Source organism: Bos mutus, chromosome 15, assembly GCF_027580195.1.
Source record: "Bos mutus isolate GX-2022 chromosome 15, NWIPB_WYAK_1.1, whole genome shotgun sequence".
In the NCBI taxonomy this organism is placed as follows: domain Eukaryota; kingdom Metazoa; phylum Chordata; class Mammalia; order Artiodactyla; family Bovidae; genus Bos; species Bos mutus.
The window spans coordinates 7479204-7500080 of NC_091631.1; the positions used below are offsets into that span (position 1 = coordinate 7479204).

Sequence of the window (20877 nt, forward strand, 5' to 3'; positions counted from 1 at the left end):
GAGAGAGAGGAGTCTGGCAGGGGATATGCGGGGCGGGGGAAGGGGGGCGGTGCCTAATGGCCATGACGGAGCACCCCCGGGCGGATGGAGGTCAGAAATTTCGACCAGCATTTCCCAAGAATCCCAAGAGATCACGCAGGGAAGAGCTCACGCCCTCCTCCAGCTCCCAGGTGTGGGGTGTGTGGAGTCCACTCCAAACCCCGAGGCTGTGACGTGCCAGGAGGGCCCGGGGGGCGCGCCTCCTGTGGGCAGGGGGCTGCGGGCGCTGTCCTCTGACAGCCCCAGGCGCTGCAGGGAAGCTGGTGAAGCACCCTCAGGGTGTGTGGGGTTGGGCAGAGCTTCCAGACGGCAACAGAACAACCCCGAGAGCCTCAGCAGATCAGGAGGACCGCCATCGGGGATGCAGGTTCCTGGGTCCACCGCAGCTGGGCAGACTTTGCAGGAGATGACCCGGAATCCGCCTGTTCATTGTGCTTTCCCAATGACTTGGGCGCGCCCAGGGCTGCCAACAGGCTGACTGACAGCGACTCTGGCAGGGTGGGGGCGAACCTCAGAGGGGCTGAGGTCCCCACCTCAACCATGGAGGGTGCGCGGGGGCCCTTAAGGAACACCACAAAGCTGGCGCATGGGTGGGTAGGAGCGGGTGATCCAGCCCCACTTCCTGGGCACAGACAGAAGGTTCTGGAGCTGAAGAAACGCCCTGGCCAGCCCACCTCACTCTCAGGCATCAGGGCAGGGCGGCCGCCCCACCCAGCTCCCTAAAGGAGACCCGGAGAAGCTGAGCAGAGGCCCCGAGGGGGTGAGTGAGGAGACTTCCCTCTTACTCCAGGCCCTCACCGCCTGGGCTCTCATCCACCAACAAGAGCAGTGGGGAGGCGGTCAAATGTTGCTTTTTCTTAAACTTCCTGGGTTTGGGTTTCAGCAAGCCCTCCCAGTGAATCCTCCTCCTCCCAACATCAACTGGCACTGCCTGGAAATCCACGGTGTGCCAGCCCTGAAGAAGGCCCTTTATCCAAACCAGCCTGCTGAATTTCTGCCACGGCCCAGAGAAGGTGGCTCCACACCCTGATCCGTCTGTCGGGGCCCAGAGCAGCTAGGAGGCTGCGGACGGGGCCCAAGGGGCAAGGCTGGGGGCTGAGAGCCCGCCGCCGCCACCACCGCCACTCGGGGCCTTCTCCTGGGGGACCAACCGAGGTGCGAGGTCTCTGTTTCCCGGAACATTTTGTCAGTCCCTGTCCTCCTCCAGGGCCTCAGGCCTGCTCCTGATCTGAGCAACGTGACGTAGGAAGGGGGCACGTGTATAGCCCAGGTCCTATGCACCAAGACTGGCATCCTCTGGTCTTGTTGGGTCTCAGAGGTACCAGCGAAGTGGGCAGGAAGTAGCCCAAACCTCCCAAAGAGCCCAAGGGCCACACAAAGTCGGTTGCTACCTACCCCCAACTTTGCTGCCAATGGCTCTGACCCCTGTGGGGTGTGGGCAGGCCATTTTCTGGGCTTCTGGCTTGTTTGTTTTTTTTCCTCTGTGAAATAAAACTAGTAATTCCGGCTTCTTAAAGATGTTCTAAGGATCAGATGGTATTATAAACTGATTTAACAATCATTTATGCAGGGTTTATGGTTTACCAGAAACCCTTCCAAATTCGTTCAGACATTAACTTGCCTAATTTCTCAGGATGGACTTCATGACGTGGTCTATTATCACCTTCATATCACAGATGAGGAGGTACAGAGGGTGGAGTAACTTGCCCAGGATCGCACAACCAGTAGATGGCAGAGCCAGGACCGGAACCCTGGCATCGGGCTTGGTGCTCTAGTCCTGACCCGCCGTGCTGGCTTCTGCTCCTGACGTTGTGAATGTGGGGCGTGCTGCGGGGCCCGGTGGTAGGGGGTGAGGGGGGCGCTCAGGAGCCATGCCCCCTGGTTCCCATCCCTCTTCCCCCACTCTCTAGCTGTGCCCTTGGACAAGTGACTACCTTTCCCCTCAGTTTCCTCCGTTGTAAGATGGGGCTGGTAATGCCCAGCACCAGGGACTCCCAGTGAGGACTCAATTAGGTAAGAGGAGAGCCGTGTCATGCAGGCTCTGGGCTCACGCACACAGTAGGCCCTGGGCTCCCGGTTCTGACTCTCATTTGCTGCGAGACTCTTAGCAAGTCTTTTTCTCCCTTTCTCTGAGCCTCAGTTTACATAGTGACTGGGCTAACACATTAGCGTTTCTGAACTCTGGCTGCCCAGGAAACCCCCTAGGAAGATTTTTAAAAGCCTCAGGGGGTGCTCTGGAGCTCCACCCACACCCCTGGAGTCAGATCCCTTGGGGGTGGGGTCAGGCCTCGGTATCTGTAAAATCACTCGGGTGCATCCAGGGGGCCTCCAAAGCCTGGCCAACTTGAGATTCTCAGCCCTGAACAGGGAGGACCCCGGGAGCGCCGGGCAGGCGGGGTGCAGAGGGCAGGAACGCAGTGGGCCGGCTGGGCCCTGAGACTTTGCCCCGAGGCACAGTGCCCGCTGAGTGTGCACCACGGCCCAGGAAGCAGGCAGCCTGGGCCGAGCGAGCGCGGCCAGGGAGAATGTGTCCCATCCTCCTCGCAGGGAGGGTGTTGGGGGTGTGGGCACACGACTGTGGCAGGAAACCCAAACCTTAGCCCCCAGATGGGGAGCCGTCCACGCCCTGCCCCCAGCAGAAGTCAGGGCTGACAGTCCCAGACAGCAGCGGATATGGTGGAGGGGGGATCACCCTTGCTTCCCTTCCCTTCGCGTCCGAGGGGAGGCACAGCCCCCGGGGCCCCCTCCATCACCCATCCTAGCCTGGTTCCGTTTCATTCAAATCAAGCAGCTGTCACGGGCCTGAGTCCAAACCTGCTGCCTCGGGCAGCTGCTGGGAGGGGAAGTGAGCCAAGGACCCGCTCACTGAGGGGCGTGGCATCGGACTCCGCTCTCTGCCTCCCTCCCGCCTCAGGACGTCCACTGGAGGCGAGCTCAGCAAGCCTGGCAGGCTTCCTGGAGGAGGCGGCGAGAGGCCCAGGAAGGCCTCCTAACGTCCTGGCAGGGGAGCCCTGGGCTTCTTCCCCTCCAGCTTCAAGAGGGAGACAAGGAGCTTCCCCTACCATCTGGACCAAAGCTCTGGGGGTCCGAGTCCCACACCCGTCACTCTGAGGTTGGGTGAACTTGAGCCAGGGATGTTACTTCTCTGAGTCTTCATTTGAAAGGCGGGAAGTTCCTATTGCCCAAGGCTGCTGTGAGGTTAAGGCAGTTTATCTATGCCAAACGCTTGGCTCCGTGCCTGGCACACTGTGACCACAAGCGGTAGACGATGGCCTGGCGCCTCCTCATCGCCACACTTGCCTGGCCCACCTGGCCGGGGCCAGGCACGTCGCAGGTGCTTCGTGCGTGCCTGACGACCTGCCACTCCTGGCTTTTCTTCTGAACTGGGAAGGGGAGGCACCACTGCCCATGTGTTGCTGAGCAGGCAAGTGGAGGCACGGAGGAGGTAAGAGGCTTTCTCAAGGTCAGGGCAGAGGGAAGGGGCCAGGATGGAGAACAAGCCTCTCTCATCCCCCAGCCTTCTCCAGACAACAGCAGCTTTGTTTGGAGAGGGAGAGAAAATTCCTTCTGAAAACCCCTGCGGAGAGGCCCGGGGGGTGGGGGTGGGGGGGCGGCGCAGAGTGGTCAGCAGCAGGACCTGGGCAAGGCAGGCCCCGAGGGCAGCTGAAAAAGGAAGGGTCGAGGACTTGTGGGAGCAGCCCCACCTGCTGCCCCGCCCCTCGTTCAGAGGCAGCTGGGCCAGGGAGGAGCAGGGGGACCCTTACGTAAGATGGAGATGAAACTGTTCTTGTCGACCAGGATCCATATCCCGAAGCCCAGGATCACCGCGCCCAGGACCTGGAAGAAGAAAGGGGCAGTTAATGGGGTCCCCTCCCAGCTGCCCCCGGGTGGGGGGGACCACATCCATCTTTGCCCAGCCCAGGATGTCAGGGTGGCCTCAAGCCCCGAACCCCAACTGCAACCAACTCCAGCAATCCAGAGAGCAGGCCAGGAGTGGGAAGTCCCTCCTCTCTCTGCTCTCCCCTATCCTACTCTGTGTGCGGTCAAACCGAGGGTGCCGGCTCTGGGGGTGCCGCCTCCTGCCAGGGGGACCCTCCTACTTATCTCCTGGCCCTTCCCCAGCTTGGGGGCTGGGAGCTTCCCAAACAAGCCAGGCTCCGGGGCACGTGGAGCCTTCCGCGGACTTGATCATCGAAGCCTAACCTGTCTTCAGATCTCTCAGCTCCAAGACCACTTTTCACGGGAGGCTTCCTGACCCCCAGCCAACTAAGGGGCTTCAACTGCGGGGCAACCACCATCGGACCCTTCTTAAACCCACTAAACCCACTGGGTTTAACTCTGCCGCATATCCCTCTGGCTGGACTGTGAGCTCCCTGAGGGCAGGGCTGGGTTGCATGCAGCCTGTGGACCTGGGCACCTACTGTACCAGGGGCAGAGGACTCAGCAAGGGACTGAGTTCATGAACCAGACTGTGTACATACAAGATTAGAAAAGGAAAGGAATGGGGTGTGTGGTGGGGTGTGGTCGTTGTAGGCCCAGGCCCAGGGATTTCTGCCTCCCTTCCCTGCACCAGCGGGCAGACCCACAACCTGAGCCTACCTCCCCAGGTGGAACTGCCACCAGGATCCACCCTCCCATCGAGCCAGCTAAGCGTGGGGAGGGGCCCACAGTCTGGGCCAAAGCACAGATTCCCATAAGGGGACGCATCACCCTGCAAGACTGGCCTTCCCCTGGGGCCTGGCCTGGGTCCACCTCGGGGATAAACCACCTTCAGGGTCCCGGTGCGTCCCATGCCCCTTTACCACCAGCTCTGGGCTCCCGCCTCAGTCATCATCCCATAGTCTCAGGGGCTAGGCCAGCAGCTGCTGATAAAGCCCTCAGCCTGGGATGAGCCCCTTGGCCCCAGGGGCTTCGTCAGTCTTGCTCTACAATTATTAAAAAGCTGGGGCCCTGGGTAAGGTGAATGGGGCATTTGCTTCACATGTGAACTGTGACTCAGGGGACACCAAAACCACTCAGTAACCGAGATAAATGAGTTCACAGCGACCATTTTTAAGAAACGAAACCTCATGGGGAAAAAAATGCATGATGAACAGAATATCAATCTTTTATAAATAAAGACAGGCTTGGTGTTAACTGCTTTTGCCTTTTGAAAAGGCCCAGGGCCCCAATGTGGTGGGCTATTGCCGACCCTGAAGCAAGTACCTCGCTCGCCTCACCCTTAGAGGCAACACCCCTTAAAGACAACAGCAGCTGCGGCCAGGAAGTGGAAAGAACAATGACCCCCGGACATCTGTCCCCAGCAACTCACCTGTCACCTCCTCTCTCCCTGTCAGATGGGCCCTGTTATTGTCCTCACTTTACAGACAGGGAGACTGGGGTCCTGACCTTGCCTGAGGTCCCCCAATTCACCCATCAGGGGCTCAATGTCAGGTCTGATTGTACAGCTTGGTCACGTGGCAGCAAACCAGGGTCAGGGATTCTGGGGGTCTGTCCTGGGCCTCGGCCCAGAAAGCCAGTCCCTGAAAACAGGAAAACTCCTGGGACCCTGGGGGTGGGGGGGGGGTGGGCGAGTGTCCACCTGTAAGTGGCAGGCACCTCAGACCACACAGCTCTCTGGGAGGAAGGTGGGCTTGACAGGGCCTGGCAGTTAGGTTTCCAAAGACTCCTGAACCCTTCCGCACCCCAACATGGCTGGCCCGGGGTCTGCCCTGCACTCACACCCACGTGAAGCAGCCCCGGTCTGCTCACCTGCACTCATGGGCAGGGCTGCAGGAAGAACTGCCCTCCCAAACAGAGAATGCAAGACAGGGCGGAAAATTCCCTCTGGGCAAATATTTTACCCCCAATAGAGTAAAATCCCAGACTGCCCAGCTGGGCTCCTCAGCTCGCCTCCAGGAGCCCAGCGAGTGAAGCGCCTGGTACGATCTTTTCGGTTCCTCTGCAGGTCTGGGGACTACGGCCTGACCGCTTGCCAGGTGCTGCTGGATCCGCGCCAGGCCACGGGACAGCCAGGGGCGAGGCCAGGTAGGGGGCCAGGACACCCCCTTCCTCTGTGAACCCAGACTGGGGCCACGGGGCACACGCCTCATGAACACCTCTCCCCAGACCCACCAGAGCCTCCTGGCAGGGGCCAGGCGCCTCACAGGCCAGCATCCTACCTGCAGAAAGGCCACGGCACCCGCGGCCTCAAAGTTTCTTTAGATCTGAGAAAAGCTGATGCCGGGGTAATTTCCTGGGGAGTTTGGGGTCACGAGGGGGGTAGGCCAGGGTGTACACGTGGACCCGAGTGCATACGTGAGAACACACGGCAGCCAGAGAGATTTGGCCAAACCACAGGTTCAATCACGTAACCGCTTCCCGCTGTGCAGGAAACACAGACCCAGATCCTTCCTGGAAGGGCTGCTTGCCCAGCTGAGAGAGGCTCGCTGGGACCCACTCCCCCGGTGCTGGACTTGTGGTCCTGCCAGCTGCATACGTAACTGCAGGGTGCTCTTGCTGACTGCCCCGATGAGGTCGGCTGCCTTGTTATCTGCTCTCTTAGGGACCATGTCCTTCAGGCCCAGCTCCTCCCACAACTGCAGTACTATTGTCCACTTGAGCCGGTACTTGATGGAAGTCCATCACTCCCCGGACCACAGGCCCCTGAGCGCAGAAGCCACGGCTCTTCCACCAAGTGAATGTCTACCTGGCACCCAGGACGGGGTCTGAATACACAGGGCTGTCAAGTGTACCCTTGGTGGATGAGTGACCAGTGATGGGTAAATGGACACACACACACTGTCTCCTTTCATTCTCTCATTTCTCTCTCACCCTCCTGAGATAAAAAGCTCCCCCTCTCTCCCACTACAGCCCCCCCATATCCTGATGAGCCCTCCTGGGCCCTGGCACCGGGGGAGGGAATACCTGCTCCCTGCCAGTGTCCTGGAGCAGCTGGGAGGAGACGAAGCGAGACCAACCCTCAGAGCGCGGCCCTAGGGAAGCTCGTCTAGGCTCTGGTTCCGCAGGGAGCCTGGGAGTGGAAGGGACACCCTGGCCCCAGACCCTCAACCCCTCTCCCTTCCTCCATGAAGTCTCCACCTCCCTCCCTCCCGCTGCATGGGGGGCTGCGTCCCCAGGCCCTGCCACCTCCTAGCCTGTAGCCCAAACTCCCCACTCAGGCCCTGAGAGCCCCAGGGACAGAACCACCGGCTCCCACACTCCACCCCTCATCCTGGCTGGCTGGCCCTTAGAGCTGGGCCTCAGCCGGGAGCACAGTGCCTGCCAGGGAAGGCGTGGTTCGGGCTGTGCAGACAGCCGATTTCCAGAAGCCTGGCCCTGCCAGGAGGGCCCTGACTGCTGAGCTGGGAAACTCAGGTGCCCAGGCCCTGCGGCCATCGGTGGAGGGCTGGAGCGGCAGGGCGGCCTCAGCAGCATCCTTGAGGCAGGGAAGGTAGGCCAGAGCCAGGGTGGACCCACTGCAGGGCAGGCAGCACCAGGGCTGTCCATGTCCACGCAAGTGTGTGCATGCATGTGTGGGTACATGTGTGTGCATGTGTGTGTGCATGCATGTGGGTGTGTGGGGTACATGCATGTGCACATGTGTGCGTGGGGTGTGGGTACATGTGTACATGTATTGTGTGGGGGTGTGTGGGTACACGTGTGTGCATTTGTGTGTGCATGCATGTGGGTGTGTGGGTACATGTGTGTGCACATGTGTGTGCGCGGGTGTGGGTACATGTGTACATGTATTGTGGGGGTGTGTGGGTACGTGTGTGCATGCGTGTGTGCATGCATGTGTGGGTACATGTGTGTGCGTGTGTGTGCACTTCTGTGTGCACGGGTGTGGGTGCGTGTGTACATGTATGTGGGGGTGTGGGTATGTGTGTGCATGCGTGTGTGCATGCATGTGTGGGTACATGTGTGTGTGCACTTCTGTGTGCACGGGTGTGGGTGCGTGTGTTCATGTATGTGCGTGTGTGGGTGCATGTGGGTACGTGTGTGTGCATGCATGTGTGCCAGCAATACACCTGTAAACATCCATGTTTTGGGTTAAAGTTATGAGAGGGAGTTTAGCATGATGCTTGGTTTGGACAGAGGAGCCTGGTAGGCTATAGTCCTGGGGTCGCTAGGAGTCGGACACGACTGAGCAATTTCACTTTCACTTTTCACTTTCATGCATTGGAGAAGGAAATGGCAACCCACTCCAGTGTTCTTGCCTGGAGAATCCCAGGGATGGGGGAGCCTGGTGGGCTGCCGTCTATGGGGTCACACAGAGTCGGACACGACTGAGGCGACTTAGCAGCATACTCCTGTGTAACTTGTAATGTAAAAAAACTTTTTTTCCACAAGGAATTCATTGTAGAAAATTTGAAAAATGCAGAGAAGCAAAAAGAATGAAACCAAAAATCTCAGGAATCCCAACATGAATATTCAGAAGTATTTTCTGTTCCTCTCAAAAATATGCATGTATATATATACCTTTTTAAAAATAAAATTGAGTCATAATAAACATCCTATAAACATTTTGATTTTTTTTAATAGTATCGGGTGAACCAATAGCATAAGAGGCCACAGCCCCCAGCACCACTCCTTTAACGGTCTCTCTAGTCCACTCTCCACCCACCCCGACCCCCATCACACACTCACACTCTCACACACTACTCATACACTCACTCACACACCCACACATGCACACCCACGTTTGCTCACACAAACATACACATGCTCACATACCCCCACACACACTCACACATAATCTCACGTTGACTCACACACATACTCACCCATAAGTGTGTGCACATATGCATGCACACACACACACACTCACATATAATCTCACATACACTCACACACACATACTCACCCATAAGCATGTACACGCATGCACACACATACACACACACTCATTCCATCATCCTGGCAACTCCAAGGCAGGAGGAGTCCTCCTGTGCCAGACCAGAGAGGAAAATCAAGGCCCCGGGAAAAGCAGCTCCAGATGTGCACGGAGCGAACAGCTGGGTGGCTCCTGGCCCGAGAGGAGGGTGGGTCTGGGGAGGGGCGACGGTGTCCTCACTCTGCCCACCCTCTGGGAGCTCGGAGCAGTGGGGGACACCCCTCACCGTGTGGGTGGGGGTGTGGTGGGGCAGCTGAGACCCAGACCTGCCGCAGGCAGATTCCTCAGGGCTGGCGGAGGAGGATGGGGAGTCAGGACCGGACAAGGAAGATGCCGCTCTCCCCACGCCCACCTCCCACCCAGACCGCCCTGTGGCCTCGGCGGAGCTCCGGGAGAGGGAAAGACTGGGGCAGGGGCCCAGTGTTCTGCCTCCGTGCCAGCTGGGAACGCTGGGAATCTCCTTCCACCCCCACCTGCTTCCATTTCCAACAATCTGCCTGAGGCCCCAGCCCCGCCACACCCCACCACCAGCCCCAGGCTGGAAGGTCTTGGACTGGGATATCCCAGGAAGAGAGTGTCTTTCCTAGGCAGTTGGACGGTGCCGGTCATACTTACAAAGAAGAGCAAGTTGAAGAGGAAGAGGAAGTACTTGGTGACTTTGATGCAGGCTGACCCCATCCTGTCGGTCCTGGAGCTCCCTGGGCAGAAGAGAGACGGCAGGTGGGTCAGTGCTGCGCAGGACCTGGGCTGGGGGGAGGACAGGGAACTGATGCTGACGGACACCCCAGACCCACTGACCCTCGATCACCCCAGCTCACCCTCGCCACAACCTCACGAGGTAGGTGCTAACACATCAGGTCCTATTACAGGGGACCCTGAGGCCAAGAGGTTAGATGACCGACTCAGAGCCACACTGCAGTGGGGTGAGGGTGTGGGTGGCAGTTAGGGTCTGGCTTAGCTGCTCCACCAGGGCTGGGCCTACAGGAAAGTTACCAACAATAACCCTCAGGCTCCCTGAGGTCAGACACAACCAGAATGCCTAACAGCCAGCCTTCAGGCCCCACGGGGCCAAGGGAGCCAGCAGAGGCAGCTGGGGCTGAGACAGCTGGCCTGGGACAGCTGCAGGGGCCGAGCTGGCCTGGGGGTGGGGGAGTAGGCACCAGTCCCTGTTCCCACTGCCCCGTGGAGGGTGGGGAGAAGCAGCCACGGAGCAGAGGGAACAGAGGGCCCAAGGCGTGGACTTCATCCCTTCCTCCTGCAAGGCTGAAAGGCCATCCTGAGCCTGCGGCTCCCCGTTCACGTGGAGGTCCCCTCACCCCGGTCTAATCCATCATTTTTGCCAAATGGGAGCTCAGCTTCAATTTTCTACACCTCTAGGGACGGGAGTAGGGGAGTTAAGGGGGAGATTCGGGCACAACATGGAACAAAGCCGTCCGAGGAAGGAAACGGTGACCTGGGTGGTAGTGAGTGCCCTATCCCAAGCGGTGTGCAAGCAACAGCTGAATAAAGACTTATGGGAATTCAAGTGCTACAGGGGGATATTAGACTGAACACTCCTCCAGGCTACCAGCGTCCAAGGCCTGGGTCTGAGAAATGTGGGAACAGCAGTGACTCAGAGCCAAGGAAGTCCAGCCTCAGTAACTCCACCTGGGGCCTCCTGCAGGCCCAGAGGGGCAGAAAACAAGGGTTCCCCTCTTGTCAAGAGATCCAGAGATCTGAGATCCTGAAGCCAGGCCTGGCCCCAGGAAGGCCTGCTGGGGGTGTCCCCATGAAGGAGAGCCATTGTCCTCTGTCTCCCCTCCCAGGGCAGCGCCTGACAACCACAGGCACTTGGTAAACTGGCACAGAACAAAACAGCAAGAGAAGAAAGAGCCTCTCGCCGAAGGAGGCGTGCTTTTCCTGCCAACCACGGCCCTGCTTGAATTTCCTCCCCGTGAAGGCAGAGGGGCTGCCCCAGGCTCAGCCCCAGGCTCAGCCCCAGGCCGCCTGTGGCTAAGTCATCCCTTCCTGAGAAGAACCCCACCACTTCGGGGAGCGGGGACGCTGGCTGAATTCTTGTGAAACTGGAGAAGTGTGGAAACGGTCGTTCCTTTGGCAATCGATGCTGGCCGGCGCTGTTGCACAGGGAAAGGAGTTTCTACCCTTTCTGGCTTCACGTCCTCCGTCCAGGCTGGGCCTCCAGGGCAGCCTTGCAAGATTGCAGATATTCAGAAAGGGGCGATTTTTAGACAAGAGTAACCACCTGGCCGGTGCTTCCCCAGTGGCTCAGCAGTAAAGAATCCACCTGCCAGTGCAGGAGACTTGGGTTCGATCCCTGGGTCGGGAAGATTCCTTTGGAGAAGAAAAGGGCAAATCTACTCCAGTATTCTTGCCCCAGAAATTCCATGGACAGTCCATAGAGTCGCCGAATAGTCAGACATGACTGGGCGACTAAACAAAAACAGCCACCTGGCCTCCCCATGAACAGCGCCGACTCCGGGCAGCTGTCGGAGTGTGTCATCCCTTTAGTGTGGCGGGTCCTCCTCTCTGGCGGGGGTCGGGGGCAGGTGGAGGCAAGTGAACTAACTTGCCTGAGTCACAGTGATCCTTACGCAGTGGTGTGGTATTTGAGCCATAGAACCACCATATTCCACTCTGTTTGATGAGAGTGGCATTGCCTTTTATTGATTTTTATAACATGGCACTAGCAGTAAAGAAGGACTTCCCTGATGGCTCAGCTCGTAAAGAATCTGCCTGCCATGCAGGAGAGCCCGGTTCTGTTCCTCAGTTGGGAACATCCACTGAAGAAGGGTTAGGCTACCCACTCCAGTGTTCTTGGGAGAAGGCAATGGCACCACACTCCAGTACTCTTGCCTGGAAAACCCCATGGACAGAGGAGCCTGGTGGGCTGCAGTCCATGGGAACACGACTGAGCGACTTCACTTTCACTTTTCACTTTCATGCATTGGAGAAGGAAATGGCAACCCACTCCAGTGTTCTTGCCTGGAGAGTCCCGGGTACGGGGGAGCCTGGTGGGCTGCCGTCTATGGGGTTGCACAGAGTCGGACACGACTGAAGCGACTTAGCAGCAGCAGCCAGTATTCTTGGGCTTCCCTGTGGGCTCAGCTGGTAAAGAATCCACCTGCAATGTGGGAGACCTGGGATTGATCCCTGGGTTGGGAAGATCCCCTGGAGAAGGGAAAGGCTACCCACTCCAGTATTCCGGCCTGGAGAATCCCATGGACTGTGTAGTCCATGGGGTCACAAAGAGTTGGACAGACTGATTTTCACTTTCACTCCAGTATTCTTGCCTAGAGAATCCCACAGGCAGAGGAGACTGGTGGGCTACAGTCCACAGGTCGCAAAGAGTCAGACACGACTGAGCAACTAACACTCTGGTAAAGAATCCGCCTGCCAGTGCCAGAGACGTAAGAGATGCAGGTTCGATCCTGGGGTCGGCAAGATCTCCTGGAGGAAGGCACGGCAAGCCACTCCAGTATTCTTGCCTGGAGAATCCCGTGGACAGAGGAGCCTGGTGGGCCGCGGTCCATGGGGTTGCAGAGTCAGATACAACTGAAGCGACTTAGCACACACGATAGCTCCAGACCCAAGGGCTGTGAAGCGCTGCCTCCCAGGAGTGGCCCTGACTGCAGAAAGGGGTCTCTGGGAATGGCTGGGATTCCATTATGTAGGTGGTGAGGACCAAGGCCACTGTTAAAAGGAGCTCTGGTTTGCAGGCAAGGAGGAGGCAGAGGCTGCTCGGCTGGGATTCCCTGATACTACAGGCAACCTCGCTGGTCTCTCTTCATGCACTCAAATTATACTAGGAGTTCGGCAAAGTAAGCCCTTCAGCATCCTATGAGCAAACTGGAGCTCAGAGGGGTGAGGGAGCTTGCCCAAGGTCAAGGGTACACGGACCAGCAAGGACAGAACCCAGGCCTCCTGGCCCCTGAGGCCACCTCCTCCTCTCCAGGAAGCAGCTGGGTGGATTCAGGTGCTGAAACAAGCAGCCCCATGATTGACAGGTAGGTTGGCCAATCAGGGAAAGCCCAGAGACTACCTGAGACTCATCTGAGGGAAGAGAAGGGGCTGAGAATCCGAGCCTGGGGTGATGGGTGGTTCCTGGACCTGTCGGCCAAGATCCAGGATACAGAGTGTTTCTGCCCCGCGAGTGCTGACACTACCCCTCATAGAAGCTGGGAGCAGGAGATGAACACGTCTTCCATACTGGGCAGAAGATGGGTGGCCCCACAAAGGGCAGGAAGTCAGCTCAGGCTGGGGACACACCTAGGCTGCCCCTGATGCAGGGTGACATCAACCTCAGTGAGATCACAATGACCACCAAGCCCTGAGGAGACCCCAAAGTCGGAATCCGAGGGTCTGGGGTCACACTCTAGTGGTCTCAACTTTAGTCTCTTCATCCACAAGGTAAGAATAAGGGTTGGTGTAAGGCAGGGATTGGCCAGTTAGGGCCTGTGGATCAAATCCAACCCACCCTCTAGATGCTGTACGGCTCACAAGAACAGATTTTACATTTTTAAGTAGTTAGAAAGTAGAAAAGTCTCTCAGTCATGTCTGACTCTTTGTGACCCCTGGAATTCTCCAAGCCAGAATACTAGAGTGGGTAGCCTTTCCCTTCTCCAGGGGATCTTCCCAACCCAGGGATCAAACCCAGGTCTCCCACATTGCAGGCGGATTCTTTACCAGCTGAGCCCCTAGAGAAGCCCCAAATCATACCTTCCCTGACTGGGAACCATTTTAAGTAGGTGGGAAAAAATAAAAAGAATATCTTGTAACACACGAAATTCAAATAAATAAAGTTGTCCTGGCCCCCAGCCATGCCCACCCTTTTATGTATTTGCCCATGGCAGCTATCACAAGAAATGGCAAAGTGGACTGGTTGTGACACAGACCACTGGCCTGCAGAGCCTGAAACATCTCCTGCCTGGCCTTTTATGGAAGAAGACTGAAGGCTCCTGGCGCAGGGGAGCAGACGGTACACGCACACGTGTCTGGAAGAGACGGCAAAAACCAGGACTGCTGATAGCTTGGGATTTTGGTGGACAGCGAGCTGGGTGGCAGAAAGTGAATAATCAGGAAGGAGAAGATGCAGGATCCCCCAAGGGTTCAAATCCTCATTCTGTCAATGCACGGCTAGAGAAGGGACTCCCGGGGCCTCGTTGCCCAGTGGAAGCCCGTGTTATAAAGAAAAGCGAGGTCAGCGCCTGGCACAGTCAGGGCTGGATGAGCTGGAGCTGGGGAAGCGTCTTTATCAGCGCTTTCCCGAGAAGTGATGGGTGAGCGTTTCACTTGCACATCAAATTAGACAAAGAGGGAGGCTCCCGATGTTAGGCTTTCCTGTATACACTTTCTGTAAACACGAGGCGGTCTGCCCACGCTTTCCTGCGAGGATGTCTTGACAGTCACAAAACAAGGGAAGGAGATGCAAGCCCATCTCCTTTGGAAAATTCCGGAACAGTCACTGACAGCTCTGTGAGCAGCAGGAAGGAGCTGCTGATTTCATGGAATACTCTAGAGCAGGGAAACGGACCATTTCTAAGCAACTTCAATTTAAATTGACCAAATACATAAATTCTACACCAAATCAGTTTGTACAATGAAATTATTACACTACCGGTATTTTACTAACTCCAGCTCATCCTTCGACACTCCAGACATCCACCTGCTCCAGGAAACCCACTCTGGCCATCCTTGTCACCACCGTCACCGCCACCCGCTCCCCACTAACACACAGGCTGGTTAGGAGCCCTCCCCGCTGCTTCCTTCCAGCAGCACTGGGTACTACAGCAGTTCCCACAACAGGTCCTGGCATCAGACTGCCTGGGTTTGAACGCTGTTCTATCACCCCCTGGCTGTGTGACCTCAGACAAGTGACTTAGCCTCTCTGAACCTCACCTTGCTCATCTGTGAGAAGAAGAAACATATAACCAGCTCGGCAGATTTGCCCAGAGATTAAACTAGATAATGTGGGTCAAATGCCTGGCACGAAGGAGGCTTTCAATAAATGGAGGTTACTATTATAACTCATGAAGCTGTACAGTAACTTTCTGCTTATTTGTCCATCTCCCCTATGGACTGTGATATCTTGAGGGGAAAGGTGATGTATCCTTTATGAGGTCAAAGTGGGCTCATCCAAAATTTGCTGAATGGGAGACTAGATGGATGCAGGGAGGGAGGGAGGGATGAGTACCTGGGTGAAGGTATAGGTGGGTGATGGACAGATGAGTGGATGGAGGGAGGGGTGAGCGGAGAGGGGGTGGGTGGGGAGAGGTGGATAGAGAGGTGAAGGGGAGGGGAAGGAACTTGCACATGGAAAACCAGGACTTTTCAGATGCTCAGTCACTCGAAGGGGGCCTGAGATCCGTTGCCCCTAAGTCAGCTGAGACTCCCTTTTCAGACTTCTTCTGTCTTGTCCCAAGGGGGATGTGTAGGGGCGGCACTCAGGGCCAGCTCTGCATGCCAGGACCCACAGTCACGGCTCCCTTGCCTTCCCCGGGGGTGGGGGGGAAGCCCGTGGGGAAGAACCCCTTCTTTAAGAGAACCCCTCGTCCGTGCCGGGCCCCAGTTCACCCTGGTAGAGTGGGAGGCAGGTTTATCCTGCACCTGATGAAGGAGGAACCGCGCCCCCCCGCCCCCCTCCCGCGGCCTGACCCTGGAACCCAGATGTCCCTGAACAGCCCTGCGGAGACCAAGCGGGGCGGGGGAGGGGGATGCTGTGGCCCCTCCAGGCCCCGAGTCTGGAGCTTTAAGCTCGGCGCCTGCTCTGAAGGGACGCCCTGCTTGAGACCCAGCACAGGTGACTGTCCTTCCCACCCCAACCCCAGACCTGCCTCTTCAACCGTCAAGTGACAGGCTGGGACCAGAGCAGAGGCAGTTTCTAGGGTAGTTCTTCGGAATACAAGTCCTAGAAGACAGGCCGTTCGGAACTAGAGACTCCCCTGTCACCAAGTCTATGGAGTGCCAATTCTTCCCAAGGGTCACATTAGGCTATTAGCGTCTCCAAGACACCCGGCAGTAAACACCACTGACCAAAAACCATCTATCACTCAACAGCCTAACATCGCACGGAATACATCTCAGGAAATGCCAAGCCCAAGGCTCCTGGTCCCCTGGGACCGGGGCTCCTGAACTCTAAGTGCTGCAGGATTCAGAGACGGGGAGATGAACGGCCCTTCGACCCACCAGCTGGCTCAGACACGACACCGGAGCCACACTCGGGTCTCCTCCTCCTTCCTTCATCCCACAGCCGGAATGGGTCTCCTCCAACCCTTGCCCCTCCCAGCTCCCCATCCCACCTCCAACCTAGACCAGTGCAGCTCCCTGGCTGCTCACAGGATCCCCTCCTGCCCTCGTCAGGCCATCATGCCCACTGCAGGGAGGACTCTGAGAAATGCAAACTAGATCTTGTCACTCTCTGGCCTGCAACCCTCCAATGGTGATGGAGCCGAGGCGTTCGCTGTAAGATCCAGACTCTTACGTGGCCGGCGAGGCCCCGCCCGGTTGGTCCCTCCCCTCCTCCATCCTCCCCATCACACATTTGTTCCTAAGGCCGCTCCTTCCTGTTGTTCTGTACACCAGGCCCCTGCCCACCTGAGCGCCTTTGCCCTCTCAGTTCCTGTGCCAGGAGCCCTCTGCCCACAGAGTGGGCTCCCTCCCTTCCCCTAGGCAGGCGGAAGTATTCCCCCCAGAGGCCTTCTCTGAACACCTGATCTACACGCCTGGCTGGCCGGCTGGCTGGCCACAACTCCAGCTGCGTGTGGGAATCAAAATATGCTAATATGCAGCCCCTGGCCCCTGCCCCAGCCAAATCATCGGACTCTTGGGTGTGGGGTCGGGGAGTCCCCTGGCACAGCTTGGACGCCTGGGCCCGTCACATGGCCCTGCTCACCGCAGTCACCTTGCTGCTCCGCTACCATGACCGGAGCCCCCATTAGAACAGAACATGGTTCTGTTAGTTCTGTGCTTCTAGTAGAATATGGTTCCTTTAGGGGAGGGGCTGCATCCCTCTCATTTACCCAGCAACCCACAGTCCAGACAGTGCCTGGAACACCACAAGCCTTCCGTGCGTATCTGCAGGAAAAAGGAAAGGAAAGGAAGATCTGGGGAAGTCAGGAACAGTTCCTTAGAGGGGATAAGGCAAACCAACTTTGATCCTGCAACTGCGGGTCTCTTGCTGTTGTTCCACCACTCAGTCGTGTCCAGCTGTTTGTGACCCCATGGATAGCAGCACGCCAGGCCTCCCTGTCCATCACCAACTCCCGGAGCTTGCTCAAACTCATGTCCATCCAATTGATGATGCCATCTAACCATCTCATTCTCTGTCGCTCCCTTCTCCTCCTGCCCTCAGTCTTCCCCAGCATCAGGGTCTTTTCCAGTGAGTTGGCTCTTTGCATTAACTGGCTAGGGCTTCCCTGGTGGCTCAGATGGTAAAGAATCTGCCTGCAGAGCAGGAGACCTGGGTTCCTTCCCTGGGTTGGGATGATCCCCTGGAGGAGGGGATGGCACTCCAGTATACTCCCACTCCAGTATTCTTGCCTGGAGAATCCCCCTGGACAGAGGAGCCTGGCGGGCTACAGTCCTTAGGGTCGCAGAGTTGGACGCTACTGAGCAACTGAGCATATCAGGTGGCTAAAGTATTAGAGCCTCAGCATCAGTCTTTCCAATGAATGTTCAGGGTTGATTTCCTTTAGGATTGACTGGTTTGATCTCCTTTCTGTCCAAGGGACTCTCAAGAGTCTTCTCCACCAACACAATTCAAAGACATCAATTCTGTGGCAGTCAGCCTTTTCTTGGTCCAACTCCCACTTCTATACATGACTACTGGAATGAACAGTATGAAAAGGCAAGTCAAAAAAAAAAAAAGAAAAGGCAAGTCTCTGGTGCTTAAAAATAACATCATTGGCTTGTGGGGAGGGGGTTACTTCCCTTCCCAAGAGATTTAATTTTAATCTCTGCTGGGTCAGAAAAGGCTGACAGAAGCCGTGAACCCTCTCTCTAGAAAGATGCACGAAGACAGGCAGGCACACGCTTTCTTCTGGTTCCATGGGGTCACTAACCCTAGAAAGCCAGGGCCTTACTTCCCCCACCTCCTGATTGCTAAAGCAGGGGCCCCCAATCTTGGCCAAACCTTAAAATTAGCTCTAAACCTTGCTGGTGCCTGCCCTGCTAACCCTGCCCCCAAGCCCCTGAAATCCTGATATAATTGGTCTGGGGTGCAGCCTGGGCACTCAGTTCAGTTCAGTCACTCAGTCGTGTCCGACTCTTTGCAACCCCATGGACTGTAGCACACCAGGCTTTCCTGTCCATCACCAAGTCCCAGAGCTTGCTCAAACTCAAGTCCATCAAGTCAGCAATGCCATCCAACCATGTCATCCTCTGTCCTCCTCTTCTCCTGGACACTAGGGTTTTATTTTTTTAAGCTTCCCAGGGGATTCTCATGCATCAAGACCCAGTGTGGCCTGGTTCCTCTGCTCTGAGTGGGGATGTCTCGCACCTGGGAACCCTGGGGCAGCAGGTTCTGGCCAGGGAGAATCTCACGTGAAGCTTCCTGTACCTCTGCTCTGTCCTCCACTTCCTGGAGGCACATTCCTGGGGTGATTCACACTCCTCCGCTGTGTAGGAGGAGACTTTGGAGATCATTACTTTTCTCAGAGGGGCCAGAGAACGCAGGAGAGCACAGATCCCACAGCAAACTCAGGGCTGAGCACACCATGGAGGACTTGGAGATTCCCGGTCCAGAGCTTTTCTCTTTCCACCTGCTACCCTGACCCAGCTCCCCGGGCCTTCCTCATAGAGAGTTAAGGAGAACTGACTGCTTCACACAGTCATCCTTGGTTCTCACCCCTGCATCTGCTACCTCCGGGCCACACAATCTGCAGAGCTGCCTCCTTATCAGTGAATGGAGAGACTAAACCCACCCACCACTCACAGGTGTGAAGGTGAACTGGACTCAGGCTCCACATAGTAGGGCTCGATCCATGCAGGTCCCCTGGCCCCCTCCTCCCACTACCCCTGCCCGAAGATGCCAAATCTGCCATCTCTTACCAACTGTGCGGCCTTGGGCAATCACTTCAGCCCCGTGCCTCAACTTTCCCACCTGTAAAATGGACTTAATAATGGGCTGTGGTGAGGCTTACATGATTTAGTATCTGTAAAGCGCCTGGCACCTAGTATGTGTCTAATAAATGCCACCAGTTATGATGATGATGATGATTATCCAGAAGTTGTTGATTTCCTGACCAACAGTCCAAAGCCCTCTGCAGGGCCTCGAGCCAGCCTCTAGATACCTGCAGGGGAGTGCCAGAGAGTGACTACCCCTGCTCCTGGCGAGGGGGGCAGGGTGAAGCAGGGCGGGGCTGGGCCACCTGAGGAAGGAGGCCTCTGCCCTCCGTGGGGCCAGGACCTCTGTCTCTGAGCCTCTGGGCTGTGTCTCAGCGGCCTGCCTGAGACCTGGGTGTCCAGCCAGTTGGGTGAGTTGGACAACTGATCCCGTGGGAGCCCAGGCAGCTTGGACAGAAAGAGCAGACAGCAAACCTGGCTGGCTGCTCAGCTCTGGAAGCCTGCCTGTCAACAGATAAGGCCACCTGCACGCTGGTTCTCGGCCACCCAGCTCTGCAGTTCTCTGGACTTTGTCCCGATTGCCCGAGAAAAGAGACGGGTCACAGGTGGCTGTGTTTGTTTTCATCTGTGGCAGGTGATGTGGTTCCTGAAACCCATGCTGACTTCCTGCAGGGGGCTGGCTTTTTGGCCTCCCTATATCCTCCTTTTCACTCTCTGGTCGCACTTTTCCCCTTGTTGTTAGAACAGAAAAAAGAAAAGCTATTACCCTGGGCAACTGGAAAATTAGGAGGCCCTCGGAGTTGGTTGCCATTTCTTTCCCCAGGGGAAATGGCAACCCTCTCGAGTATTCTGGCCTGGGAATTCCATGGGTAGAGGAGCCTGGTGGGCTACAGTCTGTGGGGTCACGGAGAGTTGGACATGACTGAGCGACCAAACAACAGCATGATTAGGATCTCAGCTTCCTTCAGGACTTCGGTGTGAATCTCAGCTCTGCTTCCTACTGCGTGACTGCCAGCGAGGAATTTACTCAAGCTCTCTGAGCCCAACGTCTCAGCTCTAACACGAGGATGCTAGCAGGGCCTCCCATCTTATAGGGTTGTTGAAGGACTGAGATGAGGTGTGTAAAGAGCTTTGGAGACACTATCAGCTCCTCACAACGCAAGTGAGCAAACCCCACAACCACCACCATGGGGTGGAAGAAACGGGTCCAGATCAGACCTTCCCAGGAATCCCAGGATTTTAGAGCCCAAGTTCAGTTCAGTCGCTCAGTCGTGTCCAAACTCTTTGCAACCCCATGAACTGCAGCATGCCAGGCTTCCCTGTCCCTTCCCTGTCCCCAACTCCCGGAGCTTGCTCAAACTCATGTCCATCATGGTGATGCCATCCAACCATCTCATCCTCTGTTGTCCCCTTCTCCTCCTGCCTTCAGTCTTTCCCAGCATCAGGGTCTTTTCCAATGAGTCAGTTCTTTGCATCAGGTGGCCAAAGTATTGAAGCTTCAGCATCAGTCCTTCCAATGAATATTCAGGACTAATTTCTTTTAGGATTGACTGGTTTGATTTCCTAGAGCCCAAACCAGAGCTCAAAGCCTTCTGCTGGTCTTACCCCGCCAGACTGCAATAGCAGAGGGACAGCACCATGTCTTCGTATCAGTCCATACCCACCATCCCTCATTTAATCCTAACAACCCTTGAGATATTATCACCACTATTTAACAGATAAAGAGACTGAGACTCAGGTTCAGTGACTTGCCTCGGGTCACACAAGTCAGTGGCTAAGCCCTGACTGAACTCCAGGTCTGCCTTGAGACCGGAGCGCCTCTCTCTTCACCTGCTGCCAAAGTGAAGGAGGTCGATGGTGGAGCCTGCCAACCCCACCCTTCCGTACCTCGATCTGCTTGCCTG

The 20877-nt window shown here is 56.6% G+C and overlaps 1 protein-coding gene across 4 annotated transcripts in view; it reads right to left on the reverse strand.

Moving 5' to 3' along the window:
* CD82 (CD82 molecule) overlaps positions 1-20877 on the reverse strand; it is a 56047-nt gene that overhangs the window by 15900 nt on the left and 19270 nt on the right. For all 4 annotated transcript variants that reach the window (XM_070383519.1, XM_070383516.1, XM_070383518.1 and 1 more), the window contains exons 2-3: positions 9530-9612; positions 3804-3876 (exon numbers count right to left, since the gene is read on the reverse strand). In XM_070383519.1, coding sequence (XP_070239620.1) covers positions 3804-3876; positions 9530-9592 — 136 coding nt within the window. In that variant the 5' untranslated portion in view covers positions 9593-9612. The remainder of the gene's footprint in view (positions 1-3803; positions 3877-9529; positions 9613-20877) is intronic.